The 19,096-nt window shown below is 43.3% G+C and overlaps 1 protein-coding gene across 1 annotated transcript in view; it reads right to left on the bottom strand.

The window, feature by feature from the left end:
• The window catches only part of abca4a (ATP-binding cassette, sub-family A (ABC1), member 4a), a 33,828-nt gene that overhangs the window by 6,043 nt on the left and 8,689 nt on the right, over window positions 1-19,096 (bottom strand). Inside the window, exons 8-33 of the mRNA XM_070985670.1 lie at window positions 17,703-17,792; window positions 16,074-16,308; window positions 15,342-15,481; window positions 13,102-13,218; window positions 12,126-12,323; window positions 9,989-10,194; window positions 9,730-9,906; window positions 9,418-9,640; window positions 8,131-8,352; window positions 7,691-7,895; window positions 7,497-7,574; window positions 7,169-7,366; window positions 6,390-6,567; window positions 6,143-6,274; window positions 5,811-5,950; window positions 5,571-5,708; window positions 4,365-4,543; window positions 3,994-4,096; window positions 3,245-3,450; window positions 2,766-2,820; window positions 2,526-2,606; window positions 1,498-1,673; window positions 1,122-1,246; window positions 869-967; window positions 587-776; window positions 33-127 (exon numbers count right to left, since the gene is read on the bottom strand). Coding sequence (XP_070841771.1) covers window positions 33-127; window positions 587-776; window positions 869-967; window positions 1,122-1,246; window positions 1,498-1,673; window positions 2,526-2,606; window positions 2,766-2,820; window positions 3,245-3,450; window positions 3,994-4,096; window positions 4,365-4,543; window positions 5,571-5,708; window positions 5,811-5,950; window positions 6,143-6,274; window positions 6,390-6,567; window positions 7,169-7,366; window positions 7,497-7,574; window positions 7,691-7,895; window positions 8,131-8,352; window positions 9,418-9,640; window positions 9,730-9,906; window positions 9,989-10,194; window positions 12,126-12,323; window positions 13,102-13,218; window positions 15,342-15,481; window positions 16,074-16,308; window positions 17,703-17,792 — 3,986 coding nt within the window. The remainder of the gene's footprint in view (window positions 1-32; window positions 128-586; window positions 777-868; window positions 968-1,121; window positions 1,247-1,497; window positions 1,674-2,525; window positions 2,607-2,765; window positions 2,821-3,244; window positions 3,451-3,993; window positions 4,097-4,364; window positions 4,544-5,570; window positions 5,709-5,810; window positions 5,951-6,142; window positions 6,275-6,389; window positions 6,568-7,168; window positions 7,367-7,496; window positions 7,575-7,690; window positions 7,896-8,130; window positions 8,353-9,417; window positions 9,641-9,729; window positions 9,907-9,988; window positions 10,195-12,125; window positions 12,324-13,101; window positions 13,219-15,341; window positions 15,482-16,073; window positions 16,309-17,702; window positions 17,793-19,096) is intronic.

The raw sequence follows: 19,096 nt of genomic DNA, 5'->3' as shown, positions 1-19,096 counted from the left end.
TTCTATTTGAATTGGTGCAACGGATCTTATACCTGGTTCTGATGAGGCTGGGGTAGGTCTTCACCAGGTAGTCAGAGATGTTCCTGCCTGTTAGGTCCATGAGAACATCTCCTGTTGACTGGATCCTCTAATGCATAAAACACACACAATGTACATTTAATAGGAGACACTCAGCAGTGGTGGACCTCTCGTGCTTGCAGTGTGAGTTGAATAGGTGGAAGTGATACATAACACACAATACACAATAGTGTGTGCTGAAGGAAGTTAGTTGGAAATGGTAGCGTGTGTGTGTGTGTGTGTGTGTGTGTGTGTGTGTGTGTGTGTGTGTGTGTGTGTGTGTGTGTGTGTGTGTGTGTGTGTGTGTGGGATGAAGACTTGGGCTAAGATTAGGGTTAGGTTAAGTTTAGGGTTAGGGTTAGGGTTAGGGTTAGGGTTAGGCAAGTCGTGGTCATGGTTATGGTTGTGGTTCAGGTACGTCTCCAGAAAATTAATCTAAGTCTATGTAATGTCTCCAAAAGTGATGACCTAACGTGTGAGAGTGTGTGTGTGTTGTGGTCATTTTCAATATATTGACCCAACCATCTACCTGTGGAGGTGGAAGGCCTCCAGCTCCCTCAGGACACACAGGGAGCATGGTGAGTTTCCTGGGTGTGCTGCACTGACAGTCCGGGGACGGTCTGAGGGAGTTCCATCCTGGGCCAGCAAGCATATCTATCAGGAAGGGGTTAACCAGCGGCATCTCCCACTCCGTGGTGATGTTGTTACATGGGAAATCTCTACCAGTGAGGAGAAACAGACCCACATTGTTAAACAAAATAACAGAGGACTGTCTGGGAAAAGGGGATCTAAATCAGTGAAGGTGACTCACTCGAGAGGTTCATCCGCCATGCAGCGAGTCCCAAAGCCTGGCTTGTCCAGCAACACTTCACCAAAGTATCTCATCTGAGCATCCATAGGACGCTCATTACTGTGATGGGCAAAACAATAAAAGACATATTGCTACACCAAAATCAGAAAACATTTTAGCCAAATTTAATTAGAAGTATTGTACTAATCTAATTAAACTTGTCTCTTTGTAACAGATAAAGAGCGCTCAGTGACCTAATGTCCACTACACCCACCTGAAGAAGGTGTACTGTCTCCCATACAGCCAGGGACTGAGAGTGAGACTTGGATACTCTCCAAAAGGTGGAACGATCAGAGTGAACATCAGTGCCAGGAAAACAAAACTGGCTGGCAGCACAATCTACCAAAGACAGAAACATAACTGCAGTTTAAAAACCAGAGAAAATATCTACGTATGACTCAGTTGAGGATCAAACGCCTCAGATATTAAACTCTAATTCAAATATAATTGAGAAGCACACTCTACTTATTGACCATCCTAGTTTTCAAATTTACATCACCTACAACATACCAGCACTTCAAACATAAAAGGCTACTAAGATCACTGACAGTGCTGCATTGGATCAGAATTCTGTTTTGATTCAATGCTACCTGGGCGAAGAAGTCTTTGTAGGAGCGCGTAGCGTGATGCAACCTCTTGATCAGCAGAGCAAAGAACTGTTTGATGGTCAGACACAGGCCTCTGACCTGGTAGGATCCCCGGCCTGCACTGCCTTCTGGGACATCACATGGGCCCTGGCCGTTGGTGTGCAAAGCCCCATCTGTCTCTGGAATGTAGAGCTCAAGTCAAGTTGCAGTCTGACTTGATCATGCAGAGTATAGTTGAAATTAAAGAGGCCAGAAAGCAAGTCAAGCATGTTCAATCCTCTTTGAATAGCCTTCAAAAAGCATTTACCAGCAGCGCTCTACTAGCTTCAGGGCTGTACTTCATCACTGTAACATGTTACTGCCACCGGTGAAAGCTCTCAATGGAAATCAGCTGGTCACACGTCACTAGTCAAAATGCCAAAGCTGAAGCTCTCTGCATCACACTGTTGTCAGGAAAAACACTTTTACCAAAATATGTTTTGAGGGGTGGATTAAAGAAGGCTTGAAAGAATAGTTTTGATACTTTGGGAAATGCGCTTATTTTTCTTATGGCAAATATGAAGCTATTGCCAGCAGCTGGTTAGCTTAGCTTAGCACAAATACTGGAAACAGGGAAAAAATGGCTCTGTCTGAGTGTTTTCTGAGGGTTCTGTCCCGGTGCAGTTTTTGGCTAGCAATAGTATTCCAGGAGTTTTATTCTCACCCTGAGCTGAGGTAAATTAGAGAGCTTTACAAGTGTTGGTAGAGAGATTTTGTTTCCTTTGGACAGAGCCAGGCTAGCTGTTAGCATCAAGTCCTGACAGGAGAGTAATGTCAGCATAATGAGTGTTTCCAGTCAAGAGAGGATATTTCCCAAAATGTCAACTATTCTGTTAATTTCTCAGTTGACCTTCACATATTTTTTTAAGTCAAGGTTGAATAGGTTTCAACCTTCACTTGTAATATAGATCGTAAATCCTCTTAAACTACAGAAATTGATGTGTTTTTCCCACAACAGCCGCATTTGTCCAGAGCCATAAGCTGAATGTCACCTTTTGGTGGTTCCATATCTACTGCCACTCTGTTGAGTCCACAGAGACTAGTTCGACAGATCTGTCGCAATGATTTCTTGCCTGAGAGCGTCAGAGAATGGGATACAAAGAATATTGGTTCACTTGATGAGGGGCATGATGGAGAAAAGAGGGCTAGAAGACATACAACTGCACATTCAGAGAAAAGAAAAGAAAACACAAGAAGAGAAAAGTGCTACCAAAACTTTGTGTTGTTTTTACCTTGGATGCATTTCCTTATGGTTGCATTCCCATCAGCAGTGACCTTTAGGAAGATCTACAAGGAAATAACTTATTTTATAGTCAGGATCCAAGATTAACAGATGCTCTTGATTACAAAGTTGTGTGAAACAGAGCCTAATGACTGTGAAGGTGAAAATCAGGCTGTGGCTGCATGACAGATTGCCTCAATAAAGCTCTCCATGTTTGCTTTTGTACTTGCTTTTAAAAACTGCTGTTTAGCACTGAAAATGAAAATATAATTTGTACTTCTATAACTAAGACTCTTTGTTACTCGGGGAGCAGTCATTGTCAGTTTGATCTATTTTCTCATTTTCCACATCCAGGGACTGCGATCTGAATTTGCAAACATAAATTGCTTTTTTGATTCTCCTAATACATCACAGCTGCATGTGGGTGTTAAATATAAGCAGAGCCGTGATTACTACACAGCTTCCTTTTATTTTTTTAAGTCCACGAACCTCCTCCAGCGATGTGTCAGACACACCGAAGCTGCTGAGGCCAATGTCCACCAGGGTCTCCTCCAGCTCCCTGAAGAGGCTGGCGTAGGCCCTGGGCTGGAAGTTGCGGTTCGGCAGCAGATAGGTCAGCTCCTGGCCAACGGCCTCGATCAGACGGGCCTGCGGCACGTGATGATGAACCAGGGCTGTGATGCTCTCCATGTTACCTGGAGATGAGTGGTAGAAGATGATTTTGCCTTATTTCAGCTTCCTCCACTTCTGTTTGTTTCATATTATATTGAATTCCTATTACCTCTCTCATACTTTGAGAGACACTGGAGAATAACAGCTCCAGCAGTAACAGTAAAAAGATATTCCACCTGACAGGTGGCATGTTAAGCAGAAATGTACTGTGAGAAGATTAAGAGGGTGTGCAAAATCTCAGCATGGAATAAAGGAAAACATTAAAAAATACATTAAATTACAGCATGGTTGGACAAAACTGCATATCCAATTGACCTAAGGTCTACAGAGGGCCTACAATAGTTCACTGAGTGCATGTGCAGGGTGTTTCTAGGTGTGTAAGTAGACTGACTACAATCCAGTACAAAAGTGCTATTCATCAACATGACAGCAAGATTATCCTCCTTAGCGTTATTAATTTAGAAGTTGAATAGACTAAAAACAGGTTTCACAGAGACTGACAATGAACTTAGCATCGCACCGATGGCAAATTCACCGTGCAAAAATGAAACCGGCGGTGACCTTACCATCCATCTGTCTGCCTGCGGACTGGCTCTCCTCCTGGTTCACTTTAAACTTTGAACACTTTGAACATTTACAGGAGCAGTCCTCAGTGCAGTCACAGCTGGCCTGCAGGACACAATGTTAGGGGATAACGTGATTTACTTTACAAAGACTCATTCACATACAAATCACAGAGGGACTCATGACAGTGAAAGCATTGCAGTGGAAAAATGAGATGTTATCCCATCTGTTTACTCCAACACTTGAATAAATCCACTTCAATATACATCATGTTGTTTTACTTTGTTTATTATTTTTAACTTTTGATGCTACCACTCTGTTCTATTTAGAGCCTAATGTGCTCAAGCACGCGCAAGGCCCCATTTTCATTTACCTTTGGAGTGTCATGTTTCATTCGTCGTACAACAGTGAGGTAGAAGCCAGCGCCAAAGCAGTTCTTGAGGAAGATGGGGGACCCGCAGCAGTAAAGGCGGCCCTGAGAGATGATAGCCACCCTGTCACTCAGCAGGTCGGCCTCATCCATGTGGTGGGTGGACATGATCACTGTGCGCCCTGTAAGAGCAGACAGAGACGGACAATGACATAAATTGAGACATAAAGAGGGATAGCTGTTTGATAATCATGATTTAGGATAATAAACTGTTGTGCTGTGAAAAACTGAAGCATTTTTAATATAAGGGTTTCAATACAGCTGGCCTGAATGTAGTAGAATAAATTCAGTAGGCCCAAGAACATATGACATACTTAAGACAGTTACAATGGAAATATCTGTCCTTTGACATTTAAGACAGGGAGAATTATGTTCAGAAAGTTTATTTTGATATCAGGATTAGTGGAAGAGCAGTCAGACCTGTTGTCAGTAATGGCATCAATTATGCAATGTCTTGTGCAGGACTTATGTTGAATTATTTGTGGCCTACCCAAACAAACATGTCAGGTTTATTAATCATAACCTCAACCTGTAATGCAATATAGCATGACAAACTACGCTTCTACTTTGTTGTGTTATTGGCGAGGTTCAAGGGACGTCACTATTTGTCAAGGACAGTAATAATGATGATAATATGATGATTATGAACCTTAATTCATAAAATTCTATTTATAAGATATTTACACTATGGTCACAAGAATTATGGTCCCTTAGTGAAATCATTTTAGCTGACTGCACATGTTTGGCAGTTATTACAAATACAGCCTTATGAAAAATGGTTGTTTAATCTAAGTAAATAAATTCAAATAAAGTAGAAATGATTAAAATATAAGTACAATTTTAAATTCAAGACAGTAGTATGAGTTGCTACTTATTATGAACAGATGGAATGTGTCCACGTCGGTGCTCGCAACACATTTTAAGGCTGATACTGTATGTGCATGATGATAGCATAATGATGATGATAGCATAATACAAGTAAAGGATGCCAATTTTAAGGGACAAATAAAGCTGTTATTTGTCTGTTGATATTGCAAAACATATTTTTGTTATAGCATCTGTCTACTTGAAGGGATGAAGCAGCAAATCTCCTCAGTACATGACGACAGGGCTCTATGCCCTCTTTTAGCCAGCAGGGGTCAGTGTTACCTGCACGATATTTGAGCAGCAGGTCCCAAATGGAGCGTCTGGAGTAGGGGTCCACCCCTGAAGTGGGCTCATCCAGGATCACCACCTTCGCTCCACCAACAAACGCCAAGGCAACTGATAACTTCCTCTGCATGCCCCCTGGATTAGAACATCATAAAGTACTGACGGTGCACATGTCAGTGTGTGTGCATCTGTGTGAGTGTGTATCCATATGCACTTTGACGAAGCATCCAGACAGACCTGAGAGGTTCTGGGTCAGTTCATCTCTCTTGTGAGGGAGACCCAGATCCTGCAGCATGTTCTCCACCTCCTCCTCGGCCTCCGCTATTGGACGGCCTTTCAACAGTGAGTAGAAGAGGATATGCTCCGCTACAGTCATACTGATGAAAACAACAGAAAGGAGGGGAGGCAATAATCCACTTACAACTATAAAATATACACTCAATCATTCTTTTTTGTCTTTTATTACCCTATATGGTGATTACTATTGTAGTAACATATAAAATGAAATTTAACAAAGCTATTTATCATCAAGACTTGAATCTGTGTGGAGTGTGTGGAGTGTTACATACTGCTGAAAAAGGATGTTGTGCTGAGGGCACATTCCCAGAGACAGGCGGATGGTGTCCATGTCTGTGCGGATGTCCTTGCCGTAGATGGTGGCTGTCCCTGAGGTGGGAGGGAACATACCGGTCAAGATGGACCTGGGAGAAAGAGGCCGAGAGAGAAATAAGCGCTATGAAACAAGGCGTCTTCCACGTTGAGTGTATCATCGTTGTGAGTGAGCATGCTTGCATGTACGGCATCTGTGTAACACACATGGTGGTGGTCTTTCCAGCCCCGTTGTGGCCCAGAAAGGCAGTAATCTGGCTCTCATAAAAGCTGATGCTGAGGCCATCCACAGCCGGTCTGATGCTACTGCCGAACACCTTGACCAGATCCTGGATGCAAACACCCTTCACCAGGTCAGCTGGCTCCGCTTCAAAGAATGGCTGACCTGAATCCAGCAAAGACAAACACACACTGTATATGTTACTAATCCCTCTGCACCATGAGTGAATTGTGCTCCTGGACTGTTTGAGTATTTAAAAAGCAAAATGAAAGTAAAGTAAACAAAACTATATAATAAATAGTAACAAACTAGTAAAGATGCACTTAATAAATACTTCAACCAAATTATAAAAAGTGAGAATTACATCAACATGTCATATCATCCCTATCACTGTTTAGGAACTAACCAAAGTGGTATTTTATTATCCCAAATGTGCACAAAAGAGGCAAGGCACATGTGAGATCAGGGGATTGGAATGCTATATGGTGCAAAGAAAACAATTTTCATCACTTATTAACTAAGCCTGGAACTGAGAAGCCAGCAGTATGTGTGTTCACATATGTCAACAGAGTGACACACAAACACACACAAGGACGCTGAGCTCCCACACAATGAATGTGATTGGCAGAGAGGGAAAGTGAGGGCAAATAGAAAAATCCTCAGAGGAGATCGGATGGTTGTCCGAAGATATGACATCAACAAAATTAATGAAGGAGTTGTGATTTTTCAATATGAAACCATAAGAGCCAATCTGTAACTATTATACCATCTGTCTCCTGGTTCTCCTCCGCCTCAGCCTGGTTCTCCTTCTCCAGCCTCTCACGCTGATCCTGGTGTTCACATGAGGCCGTCTCCTCCAGGATCTTGGGTTTCTTCTGGTCTTCCTGCTGGTCTTGGTTTTCGTCCTCTTGTTTCTCCCCTTGCTCTTTGTTTGCCAGGTTATCAAAGCCTTTTTTATCCAACTCTGATAAAAAAACGAGATTGGTACATTATGTCATTGGATAATAAACTGAGACGTGTGTTTTAGCATAAACCCATGTACCTTTTGTTATGTGCAGTAAGTGAATAAGGAAAATGATATGCAATCATTTTACCTGAGGCTGGAGCCACACTGTTGAGCCAGTAACAAGGCAGGAAGGGGAAGTAAAATGGCCGACCAATGCCATACTGTCCTGTGATGAAAAAAAAAAAAATCTCTCTCTCTCTCTCTCTCTCTCTATATATATATATATATATAATAAACCAGGTACAATAAATAGTATATGATTCTACAGCAAATTGCACTGACCAGGGAAGACATTGTCCAGGTACCAGGCCAGCACAGCATAGAGTACAGTGTCCAGGCCCATCATGCAGATGGAGGTGAGAAAGGAGAACTCGTCCCCCTCCAGAGGGCTGGTCTGGATGTTGTCCCACTGCAGACCCAGGCCCTGTTCTTCATACCGTGACAGGTACTCTGTCCCAAAGCCAAAAGCCACTTGGGACAGCAGACTCTGCGAGAAGAGACAATGGCAACATTGTCTTTGTTAAAGATTTAAGGCTCATCCTTCAGCTGTCAATAGCATAAACAGATCCAGTAAGTTTGTAATGCAATTAAATGGGAAGCGTCAAACAGTAGGTACATCCCGTGCTGTAGCGGAAATTCAATAATTACTGTATATATGGCAGCATTTTTTCAGTTGAAGCATGTTAACTTGTCAGAGGGAGATGCTGAGATGTGAAACCCACCACCAGGATCTTCATGTCTTTGGTGATGCGGTCTTGCCAGCTGAAGCAGAAAATGTGTGGGAGGTAAAGGGTGAAGTAAACGATGCCACAGCAGGCAGCTGCCAGGTTTGCTTGGTTAAAGAAGACACTGAGGAGGAAGCACTGCATGATGGTAGCCGTCATGAAGGTGAGCAAAAAGAGGAAGAGGATGATGGGGTTGCTGTAGTTCAGGACCCTTCCTCCCTATAGGTTCAAGACAAAGAGAAACAAACAGAATGGTGTTTTCAGGTGGAGTGCACTGAATCTGCATAAGAATACAAAACTTTCTACTGTGTGTGGAGGAAATATGGTGACTGATGTAGGGAATGCTTGATTTAATGGCTTTGGAACAAGCTGCCATGGATACACATGCTTAGTTCCTTAAATTCCCCCTTAAATAGCATGAAAATTAGAAGAGACATTTTTCCACAATGTATGTCCATGTAACATATGCAGTATATTTTGTACCTGCATTACCTATATGTCATGCTTAAACTGGGTTAATTATAGAAGTAGAAGGAGCTTTTAGTGAGCTTGCAATGAGAAATAAGGTATAAGTCTCACATTGGTGACATGCAGTATAAACATTATTTGGGTTTATTATTATCTTGGCATAAACTGTTGTTTTATACATATCATCCACTAGAGGTCAGAACAGCTCATCTATCTGTAATATGACATCAGAGCCACTGGTGGTCCACCAAAGGGGACTTATTAATTTTCCAAGATAAAACAGTTAATCATTACCCCGCCCATTCCTGCAAAGGTGTTCATATAATTCCCATGATGTCATGGTATTCACACTCCTTTCATTAATGATTTATATGTTTGTAACCTTTGAGTCACTATTATCAATTACTTATTTCAAGTAAAAAGATCTGGAAATGATTCACAGTAAAACTGGGTGATTACATAAATACAGCTCATCAGAGCCACACTGAATGAGTCTGTAAAGGGACTCATTAACTTAACAAGAGGGGATTTGATTTGATCTCTGGTAAAAGCTGGATTCTTGCATGAAACTTGGGAAAAATAGCACCTAAAATAAAAAGCCAAGAAATAATAATTTTGTGATGGAATATAGGCTAAGAAAGTCTAAATGCTCTCTAGGAACTTCCTTCATACACAGTACTGTATACTTTGCATTATCAGTTTTCCACCCACTGTAAAATCAGATCAAACTATCTTCTGCCCAAAAGTGCTTGTCTGAGACCAATTAGATGGTACAGGAATGAGGATCTTTTGAGGCCTCTGATAATCCTTCCTCACCATGATGATGGCAGTGAGGAGAGCGGTGCTGGTGCCCATCATGATGAAGCTGTCAATAAACCAGGTGGACCAGATGACGCCGTTGGTGACCCCCATGGCCTTCAGGGTCTCCTTCAGGCGGAGTTCCTTCTCCAGGACAATGCTCTTTACTATCATGGACACAGAGTAAACCCAGGCCAGTACCATGAAGATGGGGAAGCAGCGGTTCAATGTCAGCATGAAGCTGGAGAGAGAAGGGGAGGGAGAAATAAGAGCTGTTAAGTGTGATTGAACTTTGTTGGAAGTTACTAAATTATCCTGCTTTCCACTCACAGATCATCCACGTAACAAGGGTAGGGCATCTGCTGTAGGTAAACACCCAGCGGCCACTCCTTTCCTGTGTGCGTCTTGATGATCCCGTGCTCGATTATGTCCTGGAGGTAAGCAAAGCCGCCCCAAACATAGCGGAGGTCATCCATAGGATCCGCTCTGGGGCCAGGGTCCCAATACCTGAGCAGTACACACATATTTAGTCTCTTAGTTTATCATCATTACACTGAACCCATTGTGTCCACTCCACTTTGATTCTCACCTGTCTTTGACCTTATTGGTGCGCTCCACTGCATCAATATCCATACGGATCTTGAACTTAACATGAGGTGGGACATTGGTGGTCCAAGGGTACATATTTACAAAGACAAGGCCGGCCCAGAACTTGCTGTCCTCCAACAGGTCCATGGCCCGATGAGTGATGGTGTCCTCATCAGGCAGAGCCACAAACTTGTCCAGGGTCACACACTGGGTGAGGGAGAACAAACAAGAGAGAGACGGCCATATGAATGGGCAGGTGTTAAACCAGGGGACCAGGGTAACCCCTGGGTGTAAGTGGAGTACCAGTCAAACTGCATACCGATGTTACATACTTTTGTGGAACAGGTATAATGCTAGCCGTATTTGACATCATAGTTTAGTGTTGGGATGCTAACATTTCCTACAATTTAGCACAAAACAGAGCTGAGGCTGATGGGAATGTCATTTGTTTTGCAGGTGTTTAGTCAACCAAACAATTACTGGATACATTTCAATTTTGACCTGATGACACTAGAAGAAAAATCAGGGGATGATTCAGCCTAAACATAAATGTACTGCCAAAACGTTTAACTGAAAGACATATAAGAGTCAGCGAATCAATAGTCATTGGTGATCCATAAATAAATTCAATCAACCTCATGGTGGCGCTAGAAGAAAAGTCAGAGGATCACCAAAATCATAACAGATTCATCCCCTGGAGGCCATGACGTCCGTGCAAAATTTCATGGAAATCCCTCCAATGGTTGTTGAGATATTTCAGTCTGGACAAAAGTGGTGGACCGACAGAATAACACTGCATTCCTTAGAGCTGTGCCACCAGCACGGCTAAGAAGGTGAAAAGATCAGAGTTGCCAGTATTGGCTGCAGTCACTGTGATCCACACTCTGCACCCACATTTGCAGTAGCACCTCAGCCGTGGTTGTCTCTTCCCTGCAAAGCGTGTCTGATTCAGCCATTCACTGTCAGCTAATGCAAAGAGGGAGGGCCTTCATCCAAAAGGAAACACTCCAAAACAACAATTTACCCCTGAGGTCCCATACACAGATACTCCGCCAAAGCGCAAACACACATACACACAATGTGCAGTGCAAACATAGACATGAATCCAAAATACACACATATAGTGTATGCATTTACAGACACAATGTACACTAAACATGTCCACCTAATGATTCAACTCTCAAAGGCCGTCCCTTAATTTACATTCACCTACAAACAGCAGCCCCACTGTGTGGTTTTATATGCATGCATGCCACCAACGTGCAGCCAACCAGCCATCAAGCCCACGGTCATTGTTGGTGCTTTATAAAGGGTGGTGGATGGAGTGACAGCTGTATCTAATCGGCCTCAGTCGTTCCCACTCTCCCTGTCACACTCAAGTGCTGTAAGCTTCAACTTGGACAAAAACAAAGAGCACCAACCATCCCTCCAGCCGTGCCCCCAGGTGCCCCCCGTGTCACCCCTCAGCGTGATAGGCCTCTCATCCCGATTAGCCTCCGCAGGGAAAGGCGTGATTTGAACTTTGTTTCAAATGCATTGGTCCACTAAATGTGGAGGGCCCTCACAAGAGAAGGTTTGTGATGTTGCTGTTGTGTTTTTTTTAACCCTCCACTCCATCAGCAGCAAACAAAAGAGACTCGACAGCTTGTTTGCTGCTCTGGCTCTCGCCCACCTGGGTAGATTGCCATGTCTCTTGGGGCAGGGGTTGGGGGGCAAATTGCAGAGCCCAAAGACAGCTTATATAAATGTTCGCATCACATCAAGAATGGTATTGAGCACATGGTGGATAGGCAACCAGTGTAGTGAAATCAACAAGTGTCAAGACCTGTGCTTAATTGGATTACTTCATGAATAGGCCTGTCCTTGAGCTGGACCCCTCGGGTGAAGTGAAATGTGGAAAAACAGTTCACATTCTTGCTGTCAGAGTCTGATGGGAGGAAAAAGTCAGCAAAAACAATCCTGACGCCTTATTTTCATCTGGAAAAGTGGAGCCCCCTTTGACACGTCAGTAAAATTCCCCACGCTGATACACATTTGTCAAACTCCAGTCAGTGGTATTAGAGAAGCAGGTATGTTTGCATACTGAAAGGTGGAGGAAATGCTGAGAGGATGAATGTGTTTTAGCAGTGCCCACTCACATCCCCGTACTGGTTGAGCATCCGAATGACCCGGTCAGTCAGGTTGAAGACGTCCCGCCAGTCGAAATCAGGCATGTCGGCTGGACGGTCCTCTGGTGGGCCGTTGTGCAGGAAATTGAGGATGTGTTTGGAGGAGAACGGCGCCTCCTCTAGACTCCTGTCAATGAAATCCATCACTGATGGATTGCGGATGGTGTCCTGAAACAAAAGGAAATAGGGGAATAAGCTTTATTTACCCCCCCTTTTTTTTTTTATTAAAGAGCAAGACCTTTTCTTCTGAGGAAGATGTTGCCAAGGCAATGGTAGGAACACACACAACAGACATTTCAGAAGAAACCCAGAGGAAAAAGGAAGGAAAAGACGTATGCGCAGCAAAATAAGTTGATCAAAGCATCAATAATGTACAAATTGATGGCACATAATGAGGAAGAGTAATCTCATAATGGAAGTCTAAACTACGTGGTGTTTGTGGAGAGGCGGAAAAGAGAAAATAATACAGACTGGGAGGGAGGATAGATGGAGAAGGGAAAGAGATGGCATATTTTGGTAAGATAAGGTTCTACAGTGGAGCAGGAAACTTTGTGAACTCCTGAGACCTCAGCGAAAAGCATCAGTGAGAAAAAGATGAGGATAAAATAACAACAACATCATTAATCACCTCATTCAAAGGGACAATTGTTTAGTGTTGGATGTCAGCTGAATGGCAATGCGGAGGTAAGTCCTGATCATATCTGCTGTTTTCGGCACAGTAGGGCTGGGATGTGAATGTAACTTTAAACCACAGTTGAAGTTAGCTGTTAGTTTCTGGTCCTTTAAATGCAGTGATCCTGCTCGCAGCGCTGAATTTTGTTTTTTTTTCCATGCAGTTTTTTCCACAAACACATGTTCTGATGAATTTGCTTTATGCATGTCCTCATTACTAACGGAGTACTGGTGTACAATACTACTATTCAGTCACACAGCACTGTTGTCCTACCCGGATCATCTTGACTTGGACACCGTCTTGGAAAAAAGCCCAGATCTGAGGTGCCACTTCCTCCCAGGCCTTCCCCATCATCCTCAGTCTCTCCAGCTCCTCAAATGTAGTGTTTGCCTACAGGAGATATGGAAGTGTGTGTGTGTGTGTGTGTGTGTGTGTGTGTGTGTGTGTGTGTGTGTGTGTGTGTGTGTGTGTGTGTGTGTGTGTGTGTGTGTATGTGGCAAGTCAAGATTGGAAGGACAGGAAATTATTATCAAAAATAAACATGCAGACACAGCTATTCTCACAAATGCCTTTGTGCAGGTGCACAACATTCAGAAATACAGGAACACATGCAAATAGAATCACTTTGCACACACGTGTAGAAGAAACTAACATGGATTCAGCTTTACATGCACACATGCATACGCGTGTATATGTGTACACAACATTCAGAAACTCAAACGCACACACTGTCACAGGTCTCCTAATCTCCTGCTACATACCATTCCCACATTAAACTCTCTGTGAAAACAGGCTTTGCAAAGACAACACACACATTCTCACACAAAGAATTCCCGCGGGCCTGTTCAGATAACCAGCAACTGTGCAACAAATGCACTCTGTGCCAAATCGTCAAATATTTACTGCACGCTTATCGTTGAAACCCTGGATGTGTGTGGGTACAGTGCTTTGTGTGGCAAATACCAAAGCCTGGCTATTTCAGAGTTCAGTCATGTGCAGTGGGGGATGAAAGCGCTCAAGAGTACACCCAATTAAACGCCTTCCTCTTGTGTGTGTCTGATTTTGGGTGACAATGGGGACAATGGAGCCGGGGTGACAATGGAGGCCGTTGGTGACAACTGGCCGAATGCATTCAGCCTGCCCAGTGAATCCCAGTCAGGTTCCCACAAGTGAGCGCTTCCTCATTGCCCGAGGCAGTTTAAATCAGCAGGCGAAAGCAGGAGGAACACTGGGGGGGTTCCTTAAGGTGATTTCTTCAAGGGGGCAGTCGAGGGATCTTGTAGCTAGACAAGATATGGGGTATTTTGTGCTTAAATCAGCATATACCTGCATATTTTGCAACAAAGTGACAAAAAAACAAAAAGACCCCACCACAAATATGCTGCCTATCAGCAATGCTTGACTCCTGCTGTCTGTAAGGCAACTTAATGAATGATTAAACCTATTCATGAATGCAGATTACTGGGTCCAACTTCTTGGGTAAAATGCTCTTTGACAGCACATCCAGCTGTGTTTGTTAAGCAGTACAAAGACACACCTCTTAATTTGTCTCTTAATATTACAGCATGTTGGGCTGCTGCCATTTCTGAGTGCAACACACCAAGAGTAAGAAGGGCTCACATGTATTTCAGTGTAAAGTTTGCCATTGTACAACTGCACTGCTTAATTTACTGCGGTTTTAATTCTGAAATGTTTAGTGTTGAACTGTGAAGAAATACCAAGCTTGATGCTCATATGCAAATCTGAATGACATGGCCTGTGTGGATTTCAAGGTGGTTTTGCCCCTCAAGTAAATGAGCAGCTTTATGAGCTGCATAGCTCACCATCACACAAAAGCAGTCACTTAAAATGTGACAACACATGTTGGAATGCAGAGTGCTTTTCTTGGAGTTTCATATGAAATAAACTGATGCCCGACAGAGTTAAGAGGAGGAAAACAAAATAGGCAGTTGAGGCCATGTTTTTGGTCATGTAAAGTAATGGATTAACCCATTAGTCATTACTTTCTTAATGCAATTAAGATCCCAATCTGAGGGAAGAGGAAAACAAAGAGGGCATTAAAGGTCAGGAAAGAGGAAACCGAGTGTGCGTGTCTCTTTGTGTGTGATCACACGTCTTTAAGGACAGACTCTAACTGCTTACATAACACTGAAAAAGCCATGGCGCCAGTAGACTGTGTGGTAGTCACCACAGCCCATCAGCTTGTGTTCTTCCATTGCAACCAAGCCATCCATGACCGCTGCCCCCCTGAAGGGCTTTGACCAACACGTATCTACATCTAGATACAAAGGGCTGAACATGACATGGAGAAAGTTGATCCCCTTCTTAAGGAAAATGCATTGTTCACTGCAGTTGCTTGCTTGCTCCAAAGAAGATCAGGATGTGATGCAGAAGCAGAAGGCAGTAAAATGCATTGTGTCCCGTCTAATAGAAGCTTTATAGCACATGATTGTGTATTAATCCACAGTACTAGACCATGCTTTTGATAAACACATCCATCAAGGGCTGCTTACATTTCGTATGATCTGCCTGACAGCCGGCGAGTCAGGGGCGTAGAGGATCTGTCCCATCAGCATGGGCTTGACAGAGTTCCACACAATCCTGGTGGCAGGGTTGGACTCCAGCTCCTTCATTAGATCATTGCAGAAAGGAGCTGCATGCAAAGGTTGTGTGTTACATATTTAATTAAAATTGAAAGAGAATACGGCAAATGGATGAATTTGTTTCTGTGTTCACCTAAATACACTATGTGGGTGAAAAGGAGAATAAACATTCTGTCAAATTTCTGTAAAACTGTTATGGATGATGGATCCTGCTGGTAGAGCCATCTCTCCTGAAAAAACAAAAGAATTCAGAAGAGAGGAAAAAGCTCCTAAATGAAACATTTCAGGAGGGGTCCAAAATGTATGAGTCATAACAGGACTGTGACACACCATTTGACTGAGACACTTCAGCTCAATCAGAAGTCTGCAGCTCAGCTATTACCCAGAACCAAGAGGAGAGAGCACATTAGTCCAGTTTTAGCTGCTCTGCACAGGCTTCCCGGAACAGAGTTGATTTTAAGGTCCTCCTCCTCGTATACAAAGCCCTTAATGGGTTAGGACCAAGCTACATTGCTAAATCCCTTCTTCTAGTTGCCCTCTGTGGTCATCTGCTGCTAGTTTACTGGAGGTTTCCAGCAACAGCCGAAAGAAAATCAGGGATGCTTTTTATTATTATCTGCCATGTTATGCTAATGTACTCACTGGTGCTGTTGTCGTAAGTGTCGTGGCCCTGCGCCCTTCCACCGCTGATGCCCAGGAAGGCTTTGTAGTTATTGTCCTCGTACCAGTTGAAGGAGGTGACCCGGGAGAAAGCGCCCTCAGTGTAGCCACATACCAGGCTGGAGGCAGCGGCCATCACCTGCCTGAAGGACAGATTCTTCTGGAAGAGAGGAGTTATGACCTGGAGGAGCTCTCTGGAGCTGTTCCTCTGATGCAGCTGAGGAGAGATAAGAAAGGACACCAGAGCATGTGAGCTTTGAGATGAAATATAACACTGTATTTAACAGTTCTTTTATTTTAGTTGATTAAATTTGGGTATGAATCTCTCCCAGTTAACTGATCAATACAGATAAGAAGCAACTGCATGGAAAAATTTGGGACATTGATTAGCTATAGTACAACATTTTGTCCCTGGTTGCAGTATCTGGCTGCACCAATGCAGTGGTGTAAATTTGCTCCAGTTGTGGTTCGCACCTCTGGCTGGTCTCAGAACAATTCTAAATATTTGCATGACCAGATGAAGGAACCATATGTAGAGGAATGAGCTAAAGTGCAAGGTGCTACGATATTTACTAAATGTAGAAAATGCAGTCAGCAAATGCTTAAACACTCACGGGGTATCAATTGTCACTGTCCAGAGAAAACTACATATCTCCACATTTCTGGATTTTGAATTTTTGAGATAAACTGGATGATGAAGCGTTTGTTTACCATTGAAGAAAATTATTAAGCTTAATGCTAACCACCTCACTTCTCAAGTTGACATTTTGGAGAAATACATGTTTGTTTTTCTTGGTTTCGTTTGGTCACGCAGTTTTTTTTTCACTTTTCCAAAGAATCTCTGGACGCTTTCGGAATCTTCCACCTCTGATCTAAAAGGCGAGGAATGAGTCATCATGTCTCGTAACAGACTGTCTATCGTAGCGACAGAGAAACGCGTCTTGCCAACAGGATGTCAGACTGCACTACATATCCCATGGAAACATCCACAACAAACAGAGCAATATTTCCACACGCCCACACACACACTGAAGGTTTAAAATACAGGTACGCCACAAATTACATGGACACAGTTGCACAAATGCAAAATCTTACCTCAGACAATAATAACACACAGTAAGTCGGAATAGACACTAAACCAGATCCATTACACACCTCATCTGCTAAGTCAAACTAATACTGACTGATGCAAGTAATGAGACACTTGGCACAAGTGAAAACATGGTTACGCTGATGACGGTAATCCAAGCAAAAGAATAACAATACGTGTGGACTTAATGTCAGTGAGAGAACGACATCCACACATACAAAGAGATCATTCAATCCCCACTGCTGTTTAGCCCTCTCCACATCTTGTGGCTTCACCTGCTCTTGCAACCTCTGTGTTTTTTCCATTGGGATGGTCCCATAATGATGATGTATGTGTTTTTGAGGCTAAAGAGGCCTGCTCTGGATTTAGCCTTCCTCATACGCACTAAATGATATCCCCCTACTGTCTGTGTTTGCGTAAAAACTCAGGCAAGAGGAAGCAACTGTTTCCTGGCAGCTAAAAATAGCAGGCAGTGAACTTTTGAATGGAGCTAGGCTGGGGCTGTGCGAGCCGTGCGTTACCTCTCGCAGCTTCTCCGAGGTGGCAGAGATGACCCGTACCCAGAGGCGAATGTTGATGCCTTCAGAGTGATTGTCCAGCACAAGAGGAAGCTGGAGAGAAAACACAAATATGTTACTTTATATGAGTGCTTGACTATATTACACTTTTACTTAGTGCAAACATTTCATCTACAAACTGTTAGTGTGTATTCAGATACAATGGACTCGAAAGTCATGTTCAATCTACTTTTTCTTCTTGTTGTGGGACAAAATTTCTTTATGCTATTCAACACTTCAAAGTCACGTTCCACCTGTTCAATATACATGTCATGCAGAGACCAAATCATCTAAGTGATGCCGAACGTCACTTGTTTAGGTGATGAACGTCGTTCACATTTCATGTTTTCTCTTGAGTGCTTTCTCTTGAGGATGTGCCGGTTTGTCCAGAGATCCTCCAGCCAGCTCACAACACAATAGGCTAAAGGTCCAGGAAACAGCATGAGGCCAAGACACAGAACCAACAGAGGAGACATCCTTCCCTATTACATATATAGATCCAGCCCGTCAGGGAGCAGCCAGCACAGATAGACAAACCCCAAAAACCCCAAAAAGAGTTTGCTTTTCAGCTGTTCACAATCCACCGCCCGTACAGATAAAACAGACATGCACAAATCCTACACACTGGACCTTTCAAACCATTCATATCTCTCCAAATCTCCACTGTCCATTTGTATATTTATATATAATCTCACTCTACCGACTTTTATTGGTGTGGAGACTGAGCTCACTGCTCTTATGAAGTTTTATAATTAGGTTCGGAAACAAAAGCCACACCCTGACCGCATCCCATTTCCCCACAAGGATTTAAGCTCACCTGATTCATTCATTTCTCCTCATCTTTGCACCATTCCCCCCAAAAAACCCTTTTTCTTTTTCTCTCTCCTTTGTCTCTCGTTTGAATACAGGAACAAGAGGGACCTTAACTGAAAATCCAAGAACATCCAACGAGGTGGCTCCCCACCCAGAGTCTCAGCTCCCCTGGTTCCATCCCGTCTCCACGCCACCAGCTCACACTGGTCCATCATCACACTCCTTCATCCCTCCACCATCATCCCTCCATCCCTCAACCTGCATATCTCCTTCCCCTCATCCCTTCATTCCTCCTTCCCTACATGCCTCCTTCCCTTCAACCTTTGACCCCCATCCCTTCTTCCCTACTTCTTCCCTCACCCTCATCCATATATTCTCCTTCATCATCTCTGCTCTCCTCCATCCATAATACACATTAAGCCATTATAAATCCGGATTATGTTGGCGTGGTCTTTGTTACTGAAACTCTAATTTTGTGCACACACGTACATGGCAAAACTTTCTGAATCAATTCTAAACCACAGTAGTGCTCACATTATCCACAC

Source organism: Chaetodon trifascialis, chromosome 18 (genome assembly GCF_039877785.1).
Source record: "Chaetodon trifascialis isolate fChaTrf1 chromosome 18, fChaTrf1.hap1, whole genome shotgun sequence".
In the NCBI taxonomy this organism is placed as follows: Eukaryota; Metazoa; Chordata; class Actinopteri; order Chaetodontiformes; family Chaetodontidae; genus Chaetodon; species Chaetodon trifascialis.
The sequence above is the reverse complement of the archived record's forward strand: the minus strand, read 5'-3'. Positions and strand labels throughout refer to the sequence as shown.